The sequence below is a fragment of the Dryobates pubescens genome, chromosome 23 (genome assembly GCF_014839835.1).
Source record: "Dryobates pubescens isolate bDryPub1 chromosome 23, bDryPub1.pri, whole genome shotgun sequence".
Classification (NCBI taxonomy): domain Eukaryota; kingdom Metazoa; phylum Chordata; class Aves; order Piciformes; family Picidae; genus Dryobates; species Dryobates pubescens.
In genome coordinates this window covers 15,827,077-15,846,535 of record NC_071634.1, presented here as the reverse complement: position 1 = coordinate 15,846,535, position 19,459 = coordinate 15,827,077, and the positions used below count along the sequence as shown (strand labels likewise).

At 67.3% G+C, this 19,459-nt stretch overlaps 3 protein-coding genes across 11 annotated transcripts; 1 reads left to right on the top strand and 2 right to left on the bottom strand.

Annotated features, from left to right (window-relative positions):
* Nucleotides 1-789: 789 nt before the first annotated feature.
* WBP1 (WW domain binding protein 1) lies at nt 790-2,858 on the bottom strand. Its single transcript, XM_054172213.1, has 4 exons — nt 2,588-2,858; nt 2,394-2,496; nt 1,719-1,880; nt 790-1,473 (listed from the first exon to the last, which is right to left on the bottom strand). The coding sequence occupies exons 1-4, from the start codon at nt 2,651-2,653 to the stop codon at nt 812-814; spliced, it is 993 nt and encodes a 330-aa protein (XP_054028188.1). The 5' UTR covers nt 2,654-2,858; the 3' UTR covers nt 790-811.
* Nucleotides 2,859-3,453: 595 nt separating this feature from the next.
* On the bottom strand, nt 3,454-5,503 carry INO80B (INO80 complex subunit B). The gene is made up of 5 exons (XM_054172225.1): nt 5,374-5,503; nt 5,075-5,276; nt 4,779-4,897; nt 4,318-4,499; nt 3,454-4,121 (listed from the first exon to the last, which is right to left on the bottom strand). The coding sequence occupies exons 1-5, from the start codon at nt 5,417-5,419 to the stop codon at nt 3,654-3,656; spliced, it is 1,017 nt and encodes a 338-aa protein (XP_054028200.1). The 5' UTR covers nt 5,420-5,503; the 3' UTR covers nt 3,454-3,653.
* A 1,112-nt stretch (nt 5,504-6,615) lies between these two features.
* On the top strand, nt 6,616-19,436 carry RTKN (rhotekin). 9 transcript variants are annotated; one of them, XM_054172203.1, is made up of 13 exons: nt 6,616-6,817; nt 11,528-11,727; nt 12,189-12,250; nt 12,497-12,550; nt 12,626-12,743; nt 13,342-13,575; nt 15,162-15,256; nt 15,957-16,063; nt 16,749-16,874; nt 16,950-17,115; nt 17,652-17,756; nt 18,134-18,242; nt 18,876-18,918. In XM_054172203.1, exons 1-13 carry the CDS (start codon nt 6,707-6,709, stop codon nt 18,880-18,882), a joined length of 1,494 nt encoding a protein of 497 aa, XP_054028178.1. In that variant the 5' UTR covers nt 6,616-6,706; the 3' UTR covers nt 18,883-18,918. The 9 variants fall into 9 exon arrangements, with proteins under 9 accessions (XP_054028178.1, XP_054028177.1, XP_054028173.1 ...); XM_054172202.1 differs by having other exon boundaries at nt 6,617-6,817; nt 16,743-16,874; nt 18,876-18,990; XM_054172205.1 differs by lacking the exons at nt 6,616-6,817; nt 18,134-18,242 and adding exons at nt 8,193-8,260; nt 9,634-9,891 and having other exon boundaries at nt 16,743-16,874; nt 18,876-19,436.
* Nucleotides 19,437-19,459: the final 23 nt, after the last annotated feature.

Below are 19,459 nucleotides of genomic sequence, written 5' to 3'. Positions count from 1 at the left end.
CAGGAGTTGCTGATTCTGTGCAGTAGGAGGGTTTGGTTCTTGCAGGGCTGTGGTGGTCCTGGTGCCACCCAGTGGTGCTGAGGAGGCCCGGAAGCTCCCAGCTCAGCTGCAGCATTGCCAGTGCCAATGCCTGGGAGAGTGACCCAGCTAGGCCCCAATACTGCTCTATAAGCCTGGTCTCCCATGCCATGGGGTGGGAGTGTCCCAGTTCCCCTCTCCATTGGGGTTGGCAAGGAAGTGGCCTAGGGAGTCCCAGCTCAGCCCCTGCATCACCCCGTGGAGCTAGGGCAGCATCCCACATGCCATAGAGGTGAGATGCCTGTAGGGCTGGGGCAGTGTCCCCCATGCCATAGTGGGTATCTTAGTGCCTCTACTTATGTGACTGGGGGTGCCCAGTAGCCCAACTAAGACCCAGTAGCCCCCAGCAGGCTGCTGTACTTCCACATCTCTTTAATGGTGAGCAAACGCTACGTGAGCCGCCCAGCCCCAGGCGGAGTTGGGGGTCCCCCTACACCAGCACTGGGGGGGGGCAGAGGGCTGGAGCAGGGTCCCTGGAAGCAGTTCAGAGGAGCAGGGGGGAACACTCCATTGGGGGGTGAAGGAAGGAGTCAGTCGGGGGCTCTGTGGGGAGAGTCCAGACCCCGGGACTGCCCCACACCCAGGGCACACAGGGGGAGCCCCTCCAAAGTGCTGCCTGCCCCACACCAGGTGCCCTCTGAGCAGGAGTCACACTTGCTGTGCCCCACAGCTTCTCCAAGGCTGAGAGGGGGGAACCAGGCAGAAGGGGCCGGGCAGGGGGTGGCTGAGAGGCTCAGATGGGCAGAGCGGGTGAGCCAGGCCCCTCGGATGAGCAGCAAGGTGGAGGTGCGGGGCCAGCCTTGCCCAGGAGGTGGGTGCCTTCACCCTCACCCTCTTCCTCCTCCTGGCATCGTCCCACCTCAATGCCTGAGTCCCCTGTCAGCCGTCGGTGCCTGAAATGCTCGCTGCCACCACCAGTGCCACCTTCATCCTGGGCCACGCCACCCTCCTCCTCCTCGCCCTCCTCGATGTCAGAGCAGAGGTGCCCATCAGCCTCAAAGAAGTCCACGGTGGAGGAGAACAAGGCGTGTTTCGGGGGGCCCCCACGCACCGGCACTTCAGCAGGAGGCAGCTCCCAGCTGGCACCGGTGCCGGTGCTACTGGTGCCGGTGCCACCCTCACCGTCGTGGCTGGGCGTGCTGGCACGGCTGCGCTCGGTGTCATCGGTGCCTGGGGCCGACAGGGAGGTGCTGCTGGGGGACGTGATGCAGCTGGAACCACACGAGCAGCTGCTGCTGGAGTTGGCAGAGCTGGGCGAGAGCGTGAGGCTACTGGAGCCAGGGGCACCGCGGGGGCTGCCCAGCTGAGCCAGGATGGTGCTGTACGGCGGCGGCGGGGTGCTGGGCCGGTGAGCCACCTCCTCATAGGCTGGCAGCTTAAAGGAGGCCAGCATCCCTGCAGGGAGAGGCGGGACAAAGGGTAAGGGGGCAGCACCTGGGGCGCAGACTGGCACGGGCTGCTGGGCCAAGGGGACACATATGGGCACAGAAGAGTACAAAGGAAAGCAGGGAGATGGGGCTGGGAACACAAGGGAGATATACATAAGGGAGCTGAGAGAGTGACACAGAAGGGGCTGGAGAAGGACACAAGACACTGCAGTGAGAGCAAAAAGGGGGCTGGGGGTGTCCCCCTCGACTCACTGAGGTCCATCATGGAGGCGGGGTAGTTGCAGGCACCGTGGTAGGCGATGAGGTTGATCTCCCGCTGCCGCTGCTGCTGCTGCAGCCGCAGCTTGGCCCGGCGGTGCCGGTAGGCGCAGCAGCAGCTGAAGAGGATGAGGATGGTCCAGAGGAGCCAGAACCCTGCAGGGAGCCGAGCAGAGGAGGGTCACCCTCCTTTTGAACCCCTTTTCCAAAGGGCAGGGTGAGACTGCAGGGACCTCCCCCGGTCCCCTAATCCTTTCCTCAAACTGTTGAGTGCTCAACCCCCCTTCACTACAGGATCTCCCCCAAGGACCCCAAGTCGTGCCACAGAGCCCTCTCCTAGAGTCTTATATTCTCTCCCAGAGCTCTCGACTTCCCCAGAGCCTCTGAACCACTCTCCCGCCACAGGCCACAAGGCCTCTCCCAAAGCCCCTGACCTTCTCCCACAGCCTTTGACCCCCGGAGCCGCAGGGTCCTCCCAAGCACCCCGACGTCCTCCCCGAGTTACAGGACCCCTCCAGAGCCTCCAGCCCCCGCCGACCATTCCGCCCTCCCCACACTCCGGCGCTCCCCTCAGCTCCCCGATCCCCTCAAGCCATTCGATCCTTCTCCAGGCCTTAACCCCTTTCCCGAGCTGCAGGGTCCCCCCTTCCTCGGTCCCCCCGCACTCACACCACAGCTCGTAGTAGTAGGTGCAGCAGCCGGTCTCCCCGCAGCAGTGCCCAGTCTCGCACACGTAGGGCTGGTTGTTCACCCCCGGGCAGTACTCCCGGGCCTGCAGCCACGGCCACACGGTCACCCCGGGCCCCGGGGAAGCGGGTCCCGGCCGGCCCCCGGTGCCCTCCCCCGGCCTGTCCCGGCCCTACCTGGTGCTGCCGGCCCAGCAGCGCGGCCCAGGCCCCCTCGGCGCCGCCGCTCCCAGGCCGCTCCATGGCTCCTCCTCACAGCCCGCCGCGGCCCCGTGCCGGCTCCACCCGCTCCGCCGCCCCGGCCCCGGCCCCCGCCGCCCGCAGCAGCAGCCGCTGCCCCGCTGCTGCTGCCGCTGCCGCCATAGCGACCGCCGGGCCCACCGATACCGCCCGGGCAGCAGCCTCCGCCGCCGCCATCACGCCCGGGCCGGAGATTCCGCCCCGCCCCTACCACCTCCGTTGACCAATCACCCTCCGCCTTCACGCCGCTCACCAATCGGCGTCGCCGCCGCCGCCCTGCCCCCACCAATCGGGAACTATCTGCCCGCGCCTCACGCCCAACAACAGAGACAAAGGGACCTAGCCCCGCCTCACGACCGGATTGGCGGCGGCCGCCACCAACCACAGGTGAAGCCCCGCCCCCCTGTCTGTGACTGACCGGGACACCAACCAATAGCGAAATCGCCGCTCGTCGCCGTAGGAGCGCAGCCTCCCGGTCTGGCTGGACCCTGCCCCCGGGGCGGGCATTTGAGAGAGGACAGCCAACGCGCGGCCTGACCTCCTGACTGACGAAACAGCCAACCAATCCGCGGCCTGGTTTTCTCTTGAGCAGAGCCCCAGCCAATGGCCCCAGGATGGCCGGGCTAGGCCGTACCATAACCCGCCTGGGAGTGTCAGGGTGTCCTACCCTCCCTGTCCCGAAGGACCCGCACACGGTTCCTTCACCAACAGCCTTTAATTAGCTCCGACACTACCACGGGACCAGCCCCGGGACCCGCCCACAATAACCCTCCCACTGCCCCAGGAATCCCTCAGTCTCTGCCCACCTCTGTCCATTATGGAGAGTCCCGACCCCGACACGGCCCCCTCACGGCTCCTTCAGTCCATGCCCCACAGTCTCAACCCTTATCTGTCGATCCTGGAGGGATCGGACTTCTCCCTGCTCCCAGAGACTGCTGCACAGACACAGCCGCACTCTGTCCATCCTGGAGGGTCCATGGCCCTCCCCACTGTCCCACTCAGCCTAGGCAGCAACTTCCTGCAGCTGGAGGTTCCTCTGGTAGCAGGCCAGGCTGCAGAGCGGGCGGCCGGTGCGGGAGCAGGAGTAGCGCTTCAGGTTGGAGCAGCCGGCAACGGCACAGAGGATAGGGGCGGGCACGGTGGGGGGAGCCGGGGCAGGCAGCAACGGCAGGGCCATGCCGGCGGGGAAGGAGACAGTGATGCGGTCGATGGCGTTGCAGTAGTGGACAACAGGGCAGGGAGGCTGCTTGGACTTGCGCTCCCGCAATGTCTTCACCTTGGCTTTGTTGGTTTTGGTCAGGCGCTCGATGGTTTGGTTCTTGTTCTCCTCAGCCTTCTTGGCTGCCTGCAGCCGCCGCTTGCGGGCCCGCTCCTCCCGCTTCACCAGCATCTCCTCCGTCAGCTCCTTCGCCTTGTAGCCCATGGGCAGCTCCAGCAGTGGCTGACTCTGCTGCTTGTGCAGGAGTGCTTTCTGCATGAGGACAGTGGCATTGTCATCACCCCAGCCAGGGCACCCCAAGCCGCTCTGAAATCTCTGACCTGGCCCCCCACCCGTGCTGGGGCTCCCCAGTACCTCAATGGGCAGCCCAGCCCTGCAGCCACCAGCCCCAAGGCCCCTGTTGCCCTGCCTCAGTCCTGCCCCAGGCAGCTCCAGCCTTGCTCCTCACCTGCCGGGCAGTCAGCAGGGACTCGTCCACCTCCTTCTTGAGCTCTCCGTTGTCATCCAGCTCACCCTTTTCCAGGGCATCAAGCCAGCGTTCTTCCTCCTCCATTTCCTCCTCACGGGCAGGAAAGCAGCTTTCTGAGTCCAGATCCGGCAGGGGCGAGGGGTCCAGGTTGCTGTCCTCATCTGAGCCAGGAAAAGAGTCACCAGGAGGGGGATCACCCCATCCTGGGGTCAGGCCACCCCCAAAGCAGGCCCCCCAGGGCAACTCACACTGCCTTGGGCAGCACAGCTAAACTGTGGGCACCATTCCAGGCCTCTCAGCAGCCCTACAGGCAGGGACACAGAGCATCCCTGCAGGCCCCCCATCCTGCTCCAACCCCTTGATGCTCCCCACCACTCTCCCCTACAGCCAAACTCCCTGCCTTGATAGCCACTTGTGCCAGTGATTCCCCCAGGTCTCACCCAGCCAGGCCCGGTACTGCTCGATGGGCACCCCTTCAGTGGGCTCCTCCTCCTCGTCCACCACCATCAGCGGGGAGGGCGAGCGCGGAGCCTCAGGGACCACAGTGAAAGTCGGGACGCTGCGGAGAGGCACCGAGTGAGGGGAGTGGGGAGGAAAGATGGGGACAGGGCCAGCCGGGACAGGGCCAGCTGGAGCGTGGAGGGCCCGGCCCTCCCCAGGACGCGGGGACACGTGTCCGAGCGAGGTCGGTGGCGCTGGTGGGGCGGGGGAAGAGACCGGCCGCGCCCCTCCTCACCTCTTGGTACCCAGGATCTGCCCCCCTAGCTTGATCTTGAGCTTAAGCTGGGGCTTGCGCAGGCCAGCAGAGGGCTCGGGAGCCGCGGGGGGCGGCAACCCCGCCGCCTCTTGATGGTGATGTTTCTTCTTGTGCTTCTTCTTGTGCTTCTTGTGCTTTTTCTTGTGGGAGCCATGTCCGCCGCCCGCCTCGGCCTCCTCCCCTGCGGGGGAGCACGACTGTCAGCGCGGCCCGGGGACGCCATATCGCGCCCGGCGGGGCCTCACCAGCGACACCCCCGCCCGGCCCGGGACCCTCACCGTGTTCACCGCCTTCCATCCTGCCGCGCCGCCAGGCCTTGCTCATCCGGCGCCGCAGGTGCCGGGGTCCCGCCTTGCAGGGGAACCAATTCGGCGCCGAGCCACTTCCGCCCGGCGCGGCGGAACGCGCGCCCAGCAGCAGCGGGCGGAGAGCGCTGGTGGTGCCGGGGCCGCCATCTCTGAAGCGGGCACAGAGGAGCTGGGTCCGGGCGGAAACCGGACCGGAAACACTTGGGGCCTGCGGCGGCGGTTCCCGTCTGGGCCGCGTGTGCCACGGCGGGGCGCGTGCAGGCAGGTGCACACGTGTGTGCTGCACACGTGTGTGCTGCACGTGCACATGGCCGTGCCCGGTCACACGTGTGTGCTGCCCCGTAAGGTGTATCTGCTGCCCCTTGGCACGTATGTGCTGCCTGGCACATGCGTGTGCAGCCCAGTAACGTGTGCTGCCCCTTGACACGCGTGTGCTGCCCCTTGACACGCGTGTGCTGCCTGCCCACGCGCGTGTGCTCTTGCGTGTGTGTGCTGCCCGTCACGCACATGCTCAGCTCGTTACAACTGTACTGCCTGTTCATGCCTCTGTGGCATCTCTTACGTGTGTCTGCTGCCTATGCACATGCATGTGCTGCCTGCCACACGTATGTGCTGCCTGTCACTCGTATGTGCTCTCTGCTACATGCACGTGCTGCCTGTTACATGTGTGCTGCCCATCACAGGTATGTGCTGCCCATCCAAATGTCTGCTGCCCGTGCCCACATATGTGCATATTCACATCCGTGCTGCCCATGCCCACGTGCATGTTCACTGGTGCGTGCTGCTTGTGCACACATGTGTGCCTGCTCACACGTGTGTGCTACTGTCTGTGTGCTGTCTGTTCGCTCCTGTGCTGCCTGGCACTCGTGTGTGCTGCTTGTCACATGCGTGTTTCCCCATCACACGCGTGTGCACAGCCTGACGCTGTGGTGGGCACATGTGTGTGCACATGGACACTGTCCTGTCCATGTTCTTGCACAGGCAGCCCTGCAGGCACCACATGCCCAGCCCGTGCCCACCCTGTGCATTCACTAACAGCTCCCTTGCCCCCCTCGCTCCCCCTATCCCTGCAGCTGTCACCACTGACTGGGGCCATTGTCCTGCCCGTGCCAGACGCTGCCCGGTACCAGCCCCGGTGCCCCCCGGGGCACTTCGTGGCAGTGGCAGCCGCCATTGGTGTGTCCCAGTGCCCGCAGTGCCCTCCGGTGTGTCCCGCCCTGTGCCAGGGAGGGGTTTACTCTGGTCTTAGAGCCGAGGACACGTCTGGTGGCCTGACACTGGCACCGATACCGGCCCTGGCACCATGTTCTGCCGTAACCAGCGGAGCCGGCTGACGGTGGCCCGCGGCTCAGCGCTGGAGATGGAGATCCGCCGTGGGCGCTGCCGGCTGAGCGTCCTGGCCGACTGCTCGCAGGTATGGCACTGGCACCAGTACTGGCACTGCCACCGCCATTGGCACTGGCAAAGGCAAACGGCACTAGCAAAGGCACTGGCACCAGCACCAGAACCAGTACTGGCATCGGTACTTGGCATTGCCATTCACATTGTCACTATCACCAGAAGTGGCACCAGTACTGGTACTGGCACTGGTTCTATCACTGCCACTAGTTTCACCACCAGTACTGGGCACTAGCTCTGCCACCGGCATTGCTACCAGCACTGGCACGTGTACTACCAGTGGCAATGGTATCAGCACCAGCGCTGGTACCAGCACTGCCACTTGCACTGGCACCACCACCGGCACCACCGCTGGCACTGCTACAACCACTGGCACCAGCACCCAGGTCGCACGGTCAGGCTGCCGCCGGCAGCCACTCCCCCGCCCCCGGTACCGTCTGCTTGTCGTGCCCGTCCCACCGGCAGCACCAGGTGGCACCGGCCCAGCCGGGATTTCCTGTCGCTCTCGCCTGCGCTTGCGGCATGGCCGCCCTCGCCCCCGGCTGTTGCTAGCCCGGTGTGGCAGGACTGCGGCACCGGTACCCCCGTCTCCAGCTACTCCTGCCCCGGGGCGGGGGCCGGTGCGGCCAGGGCCTGGCACCGGAATCCGAGCCGGGGGCCCTCGGTGGCTGCGGGGGCCGGGGTGACCGGGAAGGGGGGACGTGGGGGAAGACGTAGCTGAGGGAACGGGACCCTCGTCACACCGGACACAGGGCACGTGGCACCGGCTGAGCACGGGGCAGCGGGGGGGGGACACTGCAAACGGGGGGGGTGGGGGTGTCGTGGTGCAGCGGGAAGGGTTCTGGTGCAGTGCGGGGAAGGGGTTCCCTGGTGCGGTTGGAGAGGTTTTTGTTCCCCCAGGGAATTTTGGGGGGGGCCTGGTGAAACGACAGGAATCCTGCTTTCCCCGGTACCGGACACACGTGGTGGTGGACGTGTCCCGGTGCCCATTGAGGGGGGTCCCCGGAGCATAGGGTAGGGGAGGTCCTGGTTCCCCTGGTACCGGCTGCACACGGCGGTGGAGGCGTCTCAGTGCACTTGGGAGGGGGGAACCCGGTGCATATGGGGGGGTCCTGCTTCCGCCGGTACCAGCTACACATGGAATGATTCCTCGGTACGCTTGGGGGGAGTCCGGTTCCCTCGGTACCGGCTGTACATGACGGTCGACGTGTCCTGGTGCACACGCTCTCGGGGGGGCTGGTGCCGGTTCCGCCGGTACCGGCTGCACATGGCGGGGTTCCGCTGCATTTGGAGCTTCCCCGATGCACACAAGGGGGTTGTCCCGAAGCCGCCGTTACCGCCGGTGCCGCCGTGGGGCGGGGGAACGGGCGGGGGGAGACGGGGCGGGCCGGGCCGGGGCCGGAGCAGGGGAGGCCGCCGCCTTCCTGTGAGCGCCGTGGCGGAGCGGGAGCGGCGGAAGGTACCGGCAGCAGGGAAGGGCGGGGGGGGGGGAGGGGGGTCGCGGTGTTGCGCCCACCGGGGCCGGCAGGGGGCGGCGGCCGGCACCGGGACCTTGTCCGGTGCCCCCCACCCCCTCCGGGCTCGTTCCCGCGTCGGTCCCGGTGCCGGTTCCGGTGCTCTGTCCCCTCCCTACACCCCGATCCGTTCCCCTTCCTCTCAATCTGAACCGGTCCCCGCACCCCCAGTTCCAGCCCTCCCTCTTGCTGCACTCCAAACCCCGCGCCCTGTGCCTGCACCCCGTCTTGTGCCCTGTCCCCCGAACCCCGTCTTGTGTCCCCCACCCCGCCTGCTGCGTCTCAAACCCAGCCCCCCCAACCTTGCACCTCGTCCCCGCACTCCCTGTCTCGTCCCTTGTCTCCTGTCCCTGCACCCTCTCTGCAGGGACACTCCCTGTCCCGTCCCCTGCACCCCGCACCCCTCCTTCTGTCCCCTGTACCCCATCCTGGCTGCTATATCCCATCCCCGTACCCCCTGTTCTGTCCTCTGAACTCCATCCCCAGCACCCTTTTTCGTCCCTTGCCCCAACCCCTGCCCCCCTCATCCCGCCCCCTCACTTCAGCCCTTGTCCCCCTGCCCACCACCCCTTTTCCAGTCCCCTGATCCCTCTGACCCATCCCTGCACCCCATCCGCAGCTTCCCGTCCCCTGCACCCCTTGTCCCCTCCCTGCAACCCATCTCCTGCACCCTTTCTTCTGTCCCTGTCCTCCAACCCCTGCACCGACCCCAGCCCCCTTCTCCCATCCCCTCACCCCAACCCTTGCAACTCATCCTGTCCCTGCACCGTCTACAGCACCCCTTGTCCCCCCAACACTGCATGCCCTTCACCTTGTCTTGTGTCCTTACACCCCTAACCCTGCACCCCATCTGCAGCACCCCTTGTTCCCCCTCCTCTTCACCCCAAACGCTGCATCTCATCCTGTCCATGCACCCCCCCCCCCTCTGCACCCTGAACCCTGCACCCCACCTTGTGCCCTTACCCCATCCAGCCTCTGTCTGCAGCACCCCTTCTTCCCTCCCTGCCCCCCATCCCCTCCACCCTGTCCCATGCACCCCAAACCCTGCACCCTATCTCGTCCCCTATCCCCTGCACCCCATCCCCTGCAGCTGACACCAGCAGCCATCCGTGCACCCCCTCCTCTGCACTCCAAACCCTGCACCCCTGCTTCCCCCCTCCCCCATTCCATCCCCCCACTCCCCTCCCCTCCCCGCCCCCGCTGCCCTTTCCCGCACAGTGCTTGGTTGTTCTGCGGGAGGGGGTGGCCGATACCGGAGGGGGGGGACCCCATTTGCGTTGGAAGGGGGTGTTGATGAAAGGCCCTTTTCTCTCCACAGCCATATTATTCTGAGGGAGGGTGTGTGTTGGGGAGGGGGGGGCTTCTTCCCAGAAAACCCCATCTCCCACCAGCGCTGGATGCATTGGCCTCTACGAGTGGGGAACTGGGCTGGACCCCCCCCCAGCCCCCCCAAATAACCGAGGGGGTCCCCATGGAGGTAGCTGGGAGGGGGCAACGCCTGCAGATGCAGGAGAAGCTGCGGATCCTGGAGGATCTCAACATGCTTTATATCCGGCAGATCGCCATTAGCCTCCAGGTAGGAACTGGGGCACCCCCTGCCCCCCACCTCCCCCCAACCCCCCTCCCCCCCCCCCCTCCAGGACCCACCTTCAGGCATCCCCTAGAGCCTGGGTTCCCCGGGGTCTGGGGGTCTGAGGGGTCCTAGGAAGATGAAGAGCTCTCCCCACCCGTACTCTCTTTGGGGGGTGCAGCCCCCCCCCCCCATCTCCCCCCTCGTAGGGTTATTTATAGCAGTGATGACGTCACTGCGGCTCATGGGCAGGGGGCCCGGGGGGGGGAGGGGGGAGAGGATGAGGATGAGGATGTGTGAGCAGCAGCCGGTACCAGGATGGAGCAGCAGCCGGTACCAGCAGGGAGTTGGGGGGCTTGTGGGGGGGCTTGTGGGGTGTCTGTGGGGCGGGGGGGGTGGCTGTGGGTGGGGGTATCCGTGGGGTACGTGGCTGCCCTATGGGGTGCATGATGTGGCTGCATGGTAGGGATGTGGGCAGTGTGGGGCATGGCTGGGGGGTTGTGGGGCGTCTGGGGGGGGGGTGGTTCCCTTGTGGGGTGCACAGTGTATCCGGGGTGCATGTGGCACACCCACGGGGTGCAGGGGGCGTCTGTGGGGTGTGTGGCTTCCCTGTGGGGTACGTGGTGTATCTGTGGGGTGAGTGGCTTTGCTGGGGGGTGCAGGGGATATCTGTGGGGCACGGGATAGCTCTGGGGGATGTGTGGCACATCCACAGCGTCCGTGGCACCTCCGTGGGGTGCCTGTGGGGTGTACCCGTGGAGCCCATGGTGTGTCTGTGGGGTCCATCATGTGTGTGTTGGGCATGTGGCACGTCCATGGGGGGCATGGGGTATCTGTGGGGCAGAGGCTCCACCCTGGGGTGCTGCACCTGGGGAGGGGGGGTACGGTTCCCTTATGGGGTACCTGTGGGGTGCACCGTTCCCCCGTGGGGTACACAGGGTGTATCTGTGGGGCGTGAGGCGCGACCTGGGGACACACAGCACGTCTGTGGGGTTCATAATGTGTCTGTGGGTGCGTGGCACACCCGTGGGGTGCTGGGGGTGTCCATGGGGCACGTGGTGCCCTTTTGGGGTATGTGATGTATTTGTGGGGTGTGTGGCACACCCATGGGGGTGCATGAGGTATCTGTGGGGTGTGTCACTGCTGTGGGGTGCATGGCTCTGCCATGGGGTCCATGATGTATTTGTGGGGTGCATGGTACATCCACGGGTGCACTGTCTCTCCATGGGGTGCGTGGCTCCCCTGTGGGGTACACGATGTGTCCATGGGGTGCATGGCTTGGTTGTGGGGGTCCCTGGGGTACCCTTGGGGCGGTTCCCCCGTGGGGTGCACACTGCCTCCATAGAGTGCCTGACACATCCGTGGGGCACACGATGTCTCTGGGGAGCCACGGTCCCCTTGTGCAAGTGGCTGGGGGCTGTCGAGGGCCTGGGGGCCTGTCAGGGGCTGGGGGGCTGCAGCTGCAGGTCTCTGGGGGCCATTCCGGGGTGGTGGGACAGGGACTGAGGCAGGTGGCTGCAGGGGGACCCCGAGGAGCCGGTGGCCGCATGTCCCGGAGGAGACGTGGCAGCCCCGATGCAGGGGGTGGGAAGGGACCCCCCCCGCAGCCCCCCAGCCCGGTGCTCCCCGTGTGCCGGTGCAGGAGCCGGAGATGCAGCGGAAGCTGGAGCGGGAGCTGCGGCTGCGGGAGGGGGCCCTGAAGCTGCTGGGGGCCTGCAGCCGGCCCGAGCAGGCGCTGGAGGCTGCCAAGGGGCTGCTGCTGTGCAACGCCCGAGTGCTGGCATACATGGCTGAGCTGCAGCGCAGGAAGGAGGCCCAGGTGCTGCGGCGGACAGCCCGGCGGTGAGCGCCCGGGGGTGGGCTGGGGAGCGCCCGGGGGGACCTGCATCCCTCTTCACCCCTGCCCCACTTCATCCCTGCACCACTTCACCCCCGCCCCACTTCACCCCATCCCTCTTCATCCCTGCCCCACTTCACCCCACCCCTCTTCATCCCTGCCCCACTTCATCCCTGCCCCACTTCATCCCCGCACCACTTCACCCCCACCCCACTTCATCCCTGCCCCACTTCATCCCCGCACCACTTCATCCCCGCACCACTTCATCCCTGCCCCACTTCATCCCTGCCCCTCTTCACCCCATCCCACTTCATCCCTTCCCCACTTCATCCCTGCCCCACTTCATCCCCATCCCACCTCACCCCATCCCACTGCATCTGTCCCACATCTCTCTCCTCCATGCTTTGTGTCTGTCCCTGTCTCACCCCCATCTTGCTTCACCCCCACCCCTGTCACCCCCCCACAGCCCCTCGGACGCTGGACCCATGGACGAGCGCCTGCCCTGCCGGGGCACTGTCTGCGTCTCAGGTACGGGAGGGTCCTGCTGGGCCCCCCACACACTGGGGTGGGCTGGGTGCACCAAGCACCTGCCAGCTGCGTGACCTCCTGGGGTGGGGGCTGCTGGGGGGCCCTGGGTGCTGGCAGCCAGCAAGGGACCTTCAGGTGTCCCCATGGGGCTGTGCTGGGGGGCAGCTGGGGAGTCCTGAGCGCAGATATCCCCATGGTGCTGAGGGAGGGTCACTCACCCCACAACCCACCTTCCCTGTCCCCCAGACCTGCGCATCCCTCTGATGTGGAAGGACACTGAGTACTTCAGGAACAAGGGAGGTGAGTGGGGGTTGAAGGAGACATTGCAGAGCCCCCCCTTTGCCCCCCCCGGCTCTGACAGCCTCTGTCCCGCAGAGCTGCACCGCTGTGCCGTGTTCTGCCTGCTGCAGCTGGGGGCTGAGATCCACGACACCCCCATGGTGCTGGTGGACCGGACCCTCACCGACATCTGCTTCGAGAGCCCTGTCCTCTTGTGAGTGGGGGCTGACCTACCCTGGACTCCCTTGGCCTCACTCCTGCCCCCTTCTGCCTCATCCCAGGGGATCCTCTGCCAGTCCCTCCCCTGGGTCGCCCCTGCCCTCCCTTGCCTCATTCTGGGGGACCCTGCTGTCCCCTGGACCCTTGCCCTTCCCTGACTCCTCTCAGCAAGGACTCCTCCCTGCCCCTGCACGCCCTGCAAGATGACCCTTCCCCTTCTCTACATGACCCCAAAGTCACCTCTGTCTTCCCCTGGACCCCTGAGCCCCAAAGGGAAACCTTACCCTCCCCTGCCAACCCTCGGGGGCACCCTTACCCTCCCCAGTCTCATCCCGAGGGGTCCCCTGACAGTCCCTGAGGTCACCCCTGCCCTCCTGTGCCTCATTCTGGGCAGACCCTGCCTGCCTCTGGACCCTTTCCCACCCCTGCACCCCACAAAGAGGACACTTACCCTCCTCTGCCACCCCCCAGGATCACCCTCGTCCTTCCCTGCCGCCCCCCGGGGCGACCCCCATTTTGCAGTGTGTCACGGGGGGGCGCCGGGGCAGGGATGGGGGTGTTCATGCCCCCCCTCACCCCGTGCTCCCCCCCAGCTCAGAGGCTGGCCCCGACTTTGAGCTGAAGGTTGAGCTGTACAGCGCAGGGCTGGCGGGGGGGGGCACGCAGGGCAGCACCCCCCGGAAGCTGGCGACTCGCCTCAGCACCTCCCTGGGCCGCTCCTCCGGCAAGAGAGTCAGGGCTGCCCTGGACGGGGGGCCCGGCAGCCCCCCTGGCAATGGGGGCACCGGGGGCACCGGGCCCCTTCTGCTGCCAGCCCCCAACGTGCCGTGAGTACCCACCCGTGCCCCCGCTGCGCCCCTGCTGTGCCCCTGTCCGCTGTGCCCCCGGTGTGCCCCCGCTGTGCCCCTGTCCACTGTGCCCCCGGTGTGCCCCCACTGTGCCCCAGTCCGCTGTGCCCCCAGTGTGCCCCCAGTGTGCCCCTGTCCACTGTGCCCCCAGTGTGCCCCCGGTGTGCCCCTGTCCGCTATGCCCCCGGTGTGTCCCCGGTGTGCCCCTGTCCGCTGTGCCCCCGGTGTGTCCCCGGTGTGCCCCTGTCCACTATGCCCCCGGTGTGTCCCCGGTGTGCCCCTGTCCGCTATGCCCCCGGTGTGTCCCCGGTGTGCCCCTGTCCGCTGTGCCCCCGGTGTGTCCCCGGTGTGCCCCTGTCCACTATGCCCCCGGTGTGTCCCCGGTGTGCCCCTGTCCGCTGTGCCCCCGGTGTGCCCCTGTCCGCTGTGCCCCCGCTGTGCCCCCACTGTGCCCCTGTCCGCTGTGCCCCCGCTGTGCCCCCGGTGTGCCCCTGTCCGCTATGCCCCCGGTGTGTCCCCACTGTGCCCCTGTCCGCTGTGCCCCCGGTGTGCCCCCACTGTGCCCCTGTCCGCTGTGCCCCCGGTGTGCCCCCGGTGTGCCCCTGTCCGCTGTGCCCCCGGTGTGCCCCCGCTGTGCCCCCACTGTGCCCCTGTCCGCTGTGCCCCCGGTGTGCCCCTGTCCGCTGTGCCCCCGGTGTGCCCCCGGTGTGCCCCTGTCCGCTGTGCCCCTGGTGTGCCCCCACTGTGCCCCTGTCCGCTGTGCCCCCGCTGTGCCCCTGTCCGCTGTGCCCCCGGTGTGCCCCCGGTGTGCCCCTGTCCGCTGTGCCCCCGGTGTGCCCCCGCTGTGCCCCTGTCCACTGTGCCCCCGGTGTGCCCCCGGTGTGCCCCTGTCCGCTGTGCCCCCGGTGTGCCCCCACTGTGCCCCTGTCCGCTGTGCCCCCGCTGTGCCCCCACTGTGCCCCTGTCCGCTGTGCCCCCGCTGTGCCCCCACTGTGCCCCTGTCCGCTGTGCCCCCGGTGTGCCCCTGTCCGCTGTGCCCCCGCTGTGCCCCCACTGTGCCCCTGTCCGCTGTGCCCCCGCTGTGCCCCCACTGTGCCCCTGTCCGCTGTGCCCCCGGTGTGCGCCCCTGTCCGCTGTGCCCCCGCTGTGCCCCCACTGTGCCCCTGTCCGCTGTGCCCCCGGTGTGCGCCCCTGTCCGCTGTGCCCCCGGTGTGCCCCCGGTGTGCCCCTGTCCGCTGTGCCCCCGGTGTGCCCCCGGTGTGCCCCTGTCCGCTGTGCCCCCGCTGTGCCCCCGCTGTGCCCCCACTGTGCCCCTGTCCGCTGTCTCCCCACTGTCCACTTAACCATATCCCACCACTGTCCCCCTATGTCCTCCCACCCGCCTTGTCCCCCCAGTGTCCCCCCACCTGCCATGTCCCCACCCTGTGCCCTTGTCACAATGCCCCCAGTGCCCCCTCACCTGCTGTGTTCCCCCAGTTATCTCCCAATGACCCCCAATGTCCTCCAGTGTTCTCCCCTCATGGCCCCCCCTCTCCCTGCTCCCCTCACTGGCTGTCCCCACCCAGGGGCCCCAAGTTCCACCTCCTGGCCCACGCTGTGCTGTCCCTGGCCGAGGTGCAGGATGGGTTCCGCACCCACGACCTGACCATCGCCAGCAACGGTGAGCAGATGGGGACGTGCTGGGCTGAGTCTTAAGGTCCTGGCTGAGTGGGAAGAGGGCTCTGTGCACCCACGGGGTGAGGAGAGGGGAGCCTGGGGGTCCTGGTGGGCTGAGGAGGGAGCTCTGAGGACTGATGGGGTAAAAAGAGAGGGGTCTGGGGGTCTGGTGAGGTGGGGAGAGGGGTCTGGGGGTTCTGGTGAGGTGAGGAAAGGTTCTGAGGGTCAGTTCTGGTGTGGTGAGGGCTCTGCAGGTAGGATGGGTCTGAGGGTAAGATGGGTCTCAAGGTCCTAGCAGGGTGGGTAGAGGGGTTTGGAGGTCCTGGAGGGGTAGGGGGAAGAGTCTGTATGTCCTGGCTGGTTCAGGTGCCTGTTGGAGTGGAGGACAAATGGGTCTGGGGGTAGGATGGGCCTAGTGAGGGGCCTGGCGGGATGGAGAGAGGAGTCTGGGATGGGGTAGAGGGGGAAGAAAAAGGTAGGGGGAGTGCTGGTGGGGTTGAGGGACTGCTGGGGGCAGGGGGGATGTTTGGGAGGTCTTGGTGGGGTGAGGAAAGAGAGGTCTGGGGGGTCCTGGCTGGTCCAGGGTAGAGGTGAACCTGAGGGGAGGCTGGGGTGGGAGGTGAGTCTGGGGTCCCAGTGAGGTGTGTGGGAGGTGTATGTGGGGTGTATGTGCCCATCCCCATTCTGTGTGTCCCCCACAACAGAGGAGAGCTCCTGCTGGGTGCCCCTGTATGGCAGCATGTGCTGTCGCCTGGCTGCCCAGCCCCGCTGCATGGCCACCCCTGTCAGCACCGGCTTCCTGCGGCTCCAGGTGAGCCCCACCGGGACAGGGCCGGGCAGGGACCCTGCAGCAGCGGGACAGGGCCCCTGCAGCAGCGGGACAGGGCCCCTGCAGCAGCGGGGCAGGGCCCCTGCAGCAGCGGGACAGGGCCGGGCAGGGACGTCAGGACACTGAAACACCAGGACAGGGGTGGGCACAGACGTTGGGACGTTGGGATGGGGACACAGATGGGGATGGGGATGAGGATAAGACAGGGGTGGGAAGAGGATAGGAAGGGATGGAAACAGGGATAGGGGTGGTGATGGTGATTAGGACAGGGATGAGGGTGGGCACAGATGTAAGGAAGGGCCAAGGATGGCAATAGGGATGAGGACAGGAAGGTAAATGGAGGCAGGATAGGAACAAAGACAGGGATGAGGATGGAGACAGGGACAGGCGTGGCAAGGGGATGGGGACAAGGGTGGGGAGAGGGATGGCAATGAGATGAAGATGATGATGGGGGCAAGGACAGGGACAGGGATAAGGATGGGTGGTGGCAGGAGCACGCTGGGTGTCAGCAGTGCCAGCTGGTGGCTCTGGGCTGTGCCAGGGATGGACCCCAGGGGAGGGGACCGCCTCCACTGCCCATGGGCTGCAGTGGGGCTGGGGGTGTTGGCAGGGATGGTGCCCACCATTTCCCCCCATGTCGATGGTGCCATCTCGGGGGCAGCAGCAGGGGTCGGAGGCGCAGGGTGGGACCCGGCTGTACTGCGTCCTGCGTGGCACCGACCTCCTCTGCTACCGCGGCCCCGACGAGGCCGAAGCTGGGCTGGAGCCAGCCCTCACCATCGCCATCAACAAGGTAGGGCAGGGGCTGGGGGGGCTGCAAGGGCCATGAGGGGCACCGGCAGGAGTCTAATGACCGCCGCCGGCACAGGAGACCCGGATCCGGTCGACGGAGCGGGAGGGGCGCGGGCAGCCCCATGGCATGGCCGTCACCAACCGGTACGGCGGTGAGGAGGTGACCCACACGCTGGTGGCCGAGAGCCGGGCTGAGGCTCAGCGCTGGATGGAGGCCTTCTGGCAGCACTTCTACGACATGAGTGAGTGCGGCGGGGCCCTGACCCGGTGGCACGCCAGCCCCCTGGGACCCCGGCCCGCTGGGACCCCGGCCCAGTGAGCACCCCCTCTGCCTCACCCCTGGGGGATCCCCGGCCTGGGGGACCCCTCTGCCAGCGTGATCCCCATCCCAGGGGAATCTACGTGCAGACAGACCCCCACCCCAGCAGACCCCCATCCCGGTGGGACCCCCATCCCAGCGGGACCCCCATCCCAGCGAGACCCCCACCCCAGCGGGACCCCCATCCCGGTGGGACCCCCATCCCAGTGGGACCTCTATCCCAGTGAGACCCCCATCCCAGTGGAACCCCTATCCTGGTGGGACCCCCATCCCAGTGGGACCTCTATCCCAGTGAGACCCCCATCCCAGTGGGACCCCTATCCTGGTGGGACCTCTATCCAAGCAGGACCCCCTCCCAACAACACGGTCTCCCAGGGAGACGCCTGTCCCAGCATGTTCCCACCCCTGTGCCACCCCACCCCTTGCCCCCCATCCTGGTGTGACCCCCCTGCCCCCCAGGCCAGTGGAAGCAGTGCTGTGAGGAGCTGATGCGTATCGAGGTGCCGCCACCACGCCGCCCCCCTGCCATGCTGCCACGCCAGGGCTCGCTCTACCACGAGATGGGTGAGCTGAAGGGTCTGGGGGTCCCAGGAGGGGTCCTGGGTTGGGGTCCCAGGGAGCTCTGCTCGCCTCTCTCCCTCCTCTCTGCTCTGCTACCCTGTCACCGGTGGGCCTCTCCTTGCCGCCTGGCACCTGTCTGATGCTGTGTTCTCTCCCTGCCTGTCCTCTCTCTGTCCTCCCCCAACCTCTGTCCCCCCTCCTGCCTTCCTCTGTCCCCCTCATCTCTCCATGTGCTCCATCATTCCGTCCCTCTCATCTCTCTGTGCTCCCATTTCTTTCTGCCACTTTCATCTCTCTGCCCCACCATCTCCCTCTGCCATCTCTCCACCCATCTCGCCGTCCCTCCTCCTCTCTCTCCGCCCCCCGCCCTGGCACTGCAGCCCTGCCGGGCCCGGCGGGGCCCGCCCCGGCCTGCGAGGGGCTCCTGCTGCAGGATAACGCTGTCTCGGCCGAGATCCGGGCGCTGCTGTCCACCTATTACAGCGACAGGTGATGGGGGGCCAGCGGGTGACCCCCCGGGGACACGGCCACCGGGACCCTGGGAACACTGTGGGCATGTTCCTGGCCCCCCTGCCGGCAGGACCTGTCCCGGCTGCCCTGGCTCTGGTGCATGTCCTGGCCCCAAGGCACATCCCAGCCATGGGGCACGCCCCAGCCGCGGGCACGTCCCGGCCACCCTAGCCACAGGACATGTCCCACTTGCCCTGGCTCTGGTGAATGCCCTGGCCAGGGGGCACTCCCTGCACACCTTGGCCACGGGGCACATCCCAACCGTGGGGCATACCCTGGTCATGGGGCACGCCTTGGCCACGGGGCACATCCCAGTTGTGGGGCATGTCTCAGCCACCCTCACCAGGGGGCACCTCCCGGCTGTGGGGCACATGCTGGCCCCACTGGCTACAGAACTTGTCCCACTTGCCTCAGCTCTGATGCCCAGCCTGGCCTCGGGGCACCTCCCAGCCGTGGGGCACCTCCCGAACGCCCTGGCCGTGGGTCGTGTCCCACTCGCCCTGGCGCCAGTGCGATTGGTGGCCGTGGGGCACATCCCAGCCCCGCGGTGCGAGCGCAGGCTCGGAGTTCCCGGGGGGCGGTGCTGATCCCCACTCTTCCCCCCGCCCCCAGCTATTGACCCGTCCGACGACATCGAGGCGGTGACCGACATCCTGACACGGAGGGCAGGGGGCCGGGAGCCGGGACCCCCACCGTGGCTCTCGCTCTTTGAGGGGCCCCCTGCCCGCGCCCCCAGCCCCAGCCCCCCTCCCCGCCGGCCCTGGGGCCGCCCCCGTACCCTGTCCCTGGACGCCCGGCTCAGCACCTTGAAGGGGCGGGGGGGGCGGCGGGCGGACCCCAGCCTGCGCCCACTGCCCCCCAGCTCGGGTTCCTCTGGCAACTGCAGCCCGGCCCAGTCCCGGGTCTGAGCCTGCTGGGGGCACCCGCGGGACTCTGCAGGTTGTGGGGGACAGGGACACCTGTGGTCCTGTAGCCCCCAAGGTGGCTGTGGGGTGGGTGACATCCCGGGGGAGAGGTCCTGCCCCGGGGTGGGGGCTGGGGGCTCCCAGCTTGTTTTCTTGGGGAGAAACTGGAATTTCTGCCAACTGGGGCTGGGGGGGGTGGGACACGGACACAACGCTGCCGTTGCAAGGTGGGCTCAGGACTGAAACACCACCCCTCCCCACCCCGAAAACGTGGCGGGGGGGGGCTGACAT

Coding starts and splice junctions, on each gene's coding strand:
- WBP1 (XM_054172213.1), bottom strand. CDS start 2,653: ATGGAGCGGCCTGGGAGCGGCGGCGCCGAGGGGGCCTGGGCCGCGCTG. Junction 2,497..2,587: donor TGCTGGGCCGGCAGCACCAG/GTAGGGCCGGGA, acceptor CCGTGGCTGCAG/GCCCGGGAGTACTGCCCGGG. Junction 1,474..1,718: donor CGCCTCCATGATGGACCTCA/GTGAGTCGAGGG, acceptor CTCTCCCTGCAG/GGATGCTGGCCTCCTTTAAG.
- INO80B (XM_054172225.1), bottom strand. CDS start 5,419: ATGAGCAAGGCCTGGCGGCGCGGCAGGATGGAAGGCGGTGAACACG. Junction 5,277..5,373: donor GATGGAAGGCGGTGAACACG/GTGAGGGTCCCG, acceptor GCTCCCCCGCAG/GGGAGGAGGCCGAGGCGGGC. Junction 4,122..4,317: donor CCCTGCTGACTGCCCGGCAG/GTGAGGAGCAAG, acceptor GTCCTCATGCAG/AAAGCACTCCTGCACAAGCA.
- RTKN (XM_054172196.1), top strand. CDS start 6,707: ATGTTCTGCCGTAACCAGCGGAGCCGGCTGACGGTGGCCCGCGGCTCA. Junction 17,116..17,651: donor GCAGCACTTCTACGACATGA/GTGAGTGCGGCG, acceptor CCTGCCCCCCAG/GCCAGTGGAAGCAGTGCTGT. Junction 17,757..18,875: donor CTCGCTCTACCACGAGATGG/GTGAGCTGAAGG, acceptor CCCCGCCCCCAG/CTATTGACCCGTCCGACGAC.